General features: G+C 40.8%; 1 protein-coding gene across 1 annotated transcript in view; it reads left to right on the forward strand.

The window, feature by feature from the left end:
• The first annotated feature begins 39 nt into the window (after window positions 1-39).
• The window catches only part of LOC119281223 (ankyrin-3-like), a 7,999-nt gene continuing 4,455 nt past the window's right edge, over window positions 40-3,583 (forward strand). The window contains exons 1-7 of the mRNA XM_037561811.1: window positions 40-136; window positions 252-425; window positions 1,006-1,134; window positions 1,544-1,683; window positions 2,063-2,158; window positions 2,430-2,558; window positions 2,997-3,146. Coding sequence (XP_037417708.1) covers window positions 67-136; window positions 252-425; window positions 1,006-1,134; window positions 1,544-1,683; window positions 2,063-2,158; window positions 2,430-2,558; window positions 2,997-3,146 — 888 coding nt within the window. The 5' untranslated portion in view covers window positions 40-66. The remainder of the gene's footprint in view (window positions 137-251; window positions 426-1,005; window positions 1,135-1,543; window positions 1,684-2,062; window positions 2,159-2,429; window positions 2,559-2,996; window positions 3,147-3,583) is intronic.

Below are 3,583 nucleotides of genomic sequence, written 5' to 3' on the forward strand. Positions count from 1 at the left end.
CGCATCAGTCTACCACTTGCATTGGTGTCGTCAATTCGCCTTCCTCCGCCTAACCGATCGATCGCCATGGAGAAGCAGCAGCAGGAGAGGATGCTCCTCCAAGCCGCCTTCGACGGCAACCTCCGCCTCGTCAAAAGTAACCCGACCAAGCTCGTGTTTGCTCTTTTTATCTTAGGGTTCGTTGGTCTGCCCTAGGTGTGGATCCAAGTGTGTTTAGTGCTAAGCATTTCCCGTCGCGCGCGTGTGCCAAGAGATGGCGCGGAGGCTCAACTCGGGGCCAGGCGACGCGGCCATCATGGCGGCGGTGGTTGACGGAAACAGCGGGAACAGCGCGCTGCACCTGGCGGCCATGGAGGAGAAGATGGACGTCTGCAGGTACCTCGTGGAGGACCTCCGCCTTGACATCAACCAAACCAACGACAATGGTTAGGTTGCCTTCCCTTCAATTCTGCATCTCTTATAGTTATACGGCCTGAAGAGAGTGTTCTGCAACTTATTTTTTGTCTTCCGAAAATAGAAAATAAAATGAACTGTTCTTTCTATGGGTTTCTTCTTTTTCGGGCCTTTCTATGGGTTTCAGTTTCATAAATATTTTTGGCACCGCTGAAGTTTCAGTATTTCTGTGAAATTCAATGAAAGTGACGGCCATTCATCTGCAACACACTTGGCATATTGTTGGTTATCGTACGCTGCATACACTTATACTTAAATTCGTAGTTAGAGTTTAAATATTTTGTATTCATGGGACATTTATACCAGCATATCTTGATTTTTTTTAATGTATAGGTGTCTCTTGCACCTTTATTTGTGCCTTTGTGCTATGTTTTAAACAGCAAACATAGGACAGTCACTGCGTAATGCATCAATTAGGACTAATGATGTTCCGGTTCCACGTTTAGCACTTTTAACAGTAATTGACCCGTGCCTTGTCCATAAAGGAACATTTGTATTGTTGAAGGCAGGTTTGATTTTGTGCTGAGCTCCTGGTCTTTGTTTTTCTTACAGGTGAAACTCCGCTATTCCTTTCTGCATTTTTCGGGAGAACCGTGGCTGCAAAATATCTTCTTGCTCATGATGCCGATCCAAAGTTAGGTGGTAAAACAGGATCGCCTCTCCATGCTGCTGCACACAAAGGTCTCTCTCTCTCTCTCACTCTCTCATGTACACACACAAATAGTATATATTTAGGAATAATATTTTCAATACTATTTAAGTGCATATGAAATCACACGATACAAACTGCAGTAGAAAACGATCGAGAGATCTAGAGGTTTCAGGAGTGGCCCCGGCCGTCATGCGGTCCAATCTGACCAACAAAACAGGCGCAAATGTATTGTTTAGTTATCCTGAGCATGGCCCTAGTTAACTTCTTAACTGTTCTGTCAAAATCTGAACTAGTATATTAGTCTAAAATCGTAATTTGGCTGGCAATTCTGATAAAGAGTATCTCGAGGTATGGTCAGGTGTCATGTATGTGTGAAAGACAAGTTAAATGTTGGAAAATAATTTGGAGTTATTAACTTTTTTATAATTTCTTCTCCAGAACATCAAGGAATAGTCAAACTGCTGCTTTCAAGAGGAATTGACGTGGATATACCTTCCCCGCTTGGGACTCCGTTGCATTTGGCTGCTACTTATGGTCAAGATGGTACGATGAAGATTTTGTTGGAGCACCATGCAGATGTAAGACATCAGATCTCTGTACACACTGGGCTATTCAAAAGAAGAAGAAAAATCGGGTTTGTTAAGACCTTTAAGAATGTATACATCCCATTGACGCTATCATGCACTGGAATGGGAACAACGTGGCTACTTTTACTTTGGTACATGAAGAGTTTATTTTGGTACAAAGCTACGGATATATATTCAGCATTTGATCATAATTACGTAGTTCTTTTGAAGTGAAACACAGTCACTTCCCCACAGTATGTTAAATATTATGTCTAATTTCTTTGTGAACATCACCAATGCATGCATAATATATAACACCAAATGAGGTGATATTATTTCTCTAATTTTCCTTTCTTCACGTATGGGAAATTGATCCATCCACTTTCTGCAGCCAAACAAGGTTCTCAACCTTGATGATACCCCATTGAGTATGGCCATAAGGCCCATACCAACTGCATCGGTGAACTGTGTGAAGCTACTCATTAAGGTTAGTCACCTTCCTTCGTGGATCTCCGTTAGGCTATGTTCGGTTAAACCTCTCCTGGAGAGGATTGGGGAGGTTTGGACGGGATTGACGTGGATTTTAGCTTAGCGGGGAATGAATCCTCCCCAATCCACTCCAATCCTCTTCAAAACTCATGCAACCGAACAAGCCCTTAAGTGTATTCTGTAGGACAATTTTATCCCATCATGAGTAAGTTGTCTTTGTATTGCATCTCAAGCACTAACTCAGGTGATCAAATAATTAATTTACCCAGGCTGGCGCTGATGTGAATTTCACTGACTCGAATGGTGGTAGTTACGTGGCGTTGGCAGCAACTTGTGGCTCAGCTGGCATCATGAACTGTTTACTAGAAGCTGGTGCCAACCCGAATATTGCAGATGAAGTGAGTTATACAGTTTCCAGTTTGACTGCTGTCAGGCTCTACTTTTCATGCGTACTTTGTGTTGGTATTTACCTGATCGACTACTATTGGTCCTCTATGAGGTCAAGCAGTAGAATAAGCTGATCTGCCCCCATTTGTTCTTTTCGTAAATTTCCATAGATAAATTTATGCACTAAAAGTGACACACTTCTCTTAAGATTTTCGTTACAATTAACTGCAGAAATTAACGCAAGATTTTCTTGGATGAGGATGGGTGAGGGCATCAGGCTATTTCATAATTGCTTCACGCATTTGATATTGTGCGAAATATATTTAGTTATTTGTTTGAAATGTGCTGAGTTTTCAATCATATTGGCATGTAAATTGTTTGCAACTGCACATGATATTTATATTAATGATTATTGATTGCGAAATCAACAATGTCTTCTGCTCTTGCAGTTTGGTATAACTCCAATTGAAGTTGCTGCTTCCCAAGGCAAAAGAGAAATTGTTGAAATGTTATTTCCCGTAACTTCTCCGATTTCAAAGCTTCCCGATTGGAGCATTGACGGGATCATTTCGCATGTGAAAACTTTTGGTTTGCAGCAGGTATGTGTCTCTTTCTATGATCACTTGTAGTTCCATAATACTTTCTTTGTTTCACTATATCTGCCATCAGCTCACTATGCATATGAACTCAGAAAAAACCCAGATCTAAGAAATATTTTATGAGAAATGATAATACCCCTACTAAATGACATGCAAGTATGCAAGATTGCTAGCACTTAATCTCATTCAAATCATTAAATTAGGGGTAGATAGTGGAAACACTATTAAATATACACTTGATTTTGGCTGTGGACAATTATTTTAAGCAGAGATTTCAAGGCATGTGACAGTTAAAAGGCATTAACTCATATTTTTTATTTTAAGGAGTAAAACCACACCTAGCTGAACTCTTATCCGGCTTAACTCCTTATAATCTTTAAGCACCGGCTCTTTAGGCCCTCAAATATACTCGAACGGCACCACTTCTCATGATAAAT

The sequence above is a fragment of the Triticum dicoccoides genome, chromosome 3B, assembly GCF_002162155.2.
Source record: "Triticum dicoccoides isolate Atlit2015 ecotype Zavitan chromosome 3B, WEW_v2.0, whole genome shotgun sequence".
NCBI lineage: Eukaryota > Viridiplantae > Streptophyta > Magnoliopsida > Poales > Poaceae > Triticum > Triticum dicoccoides.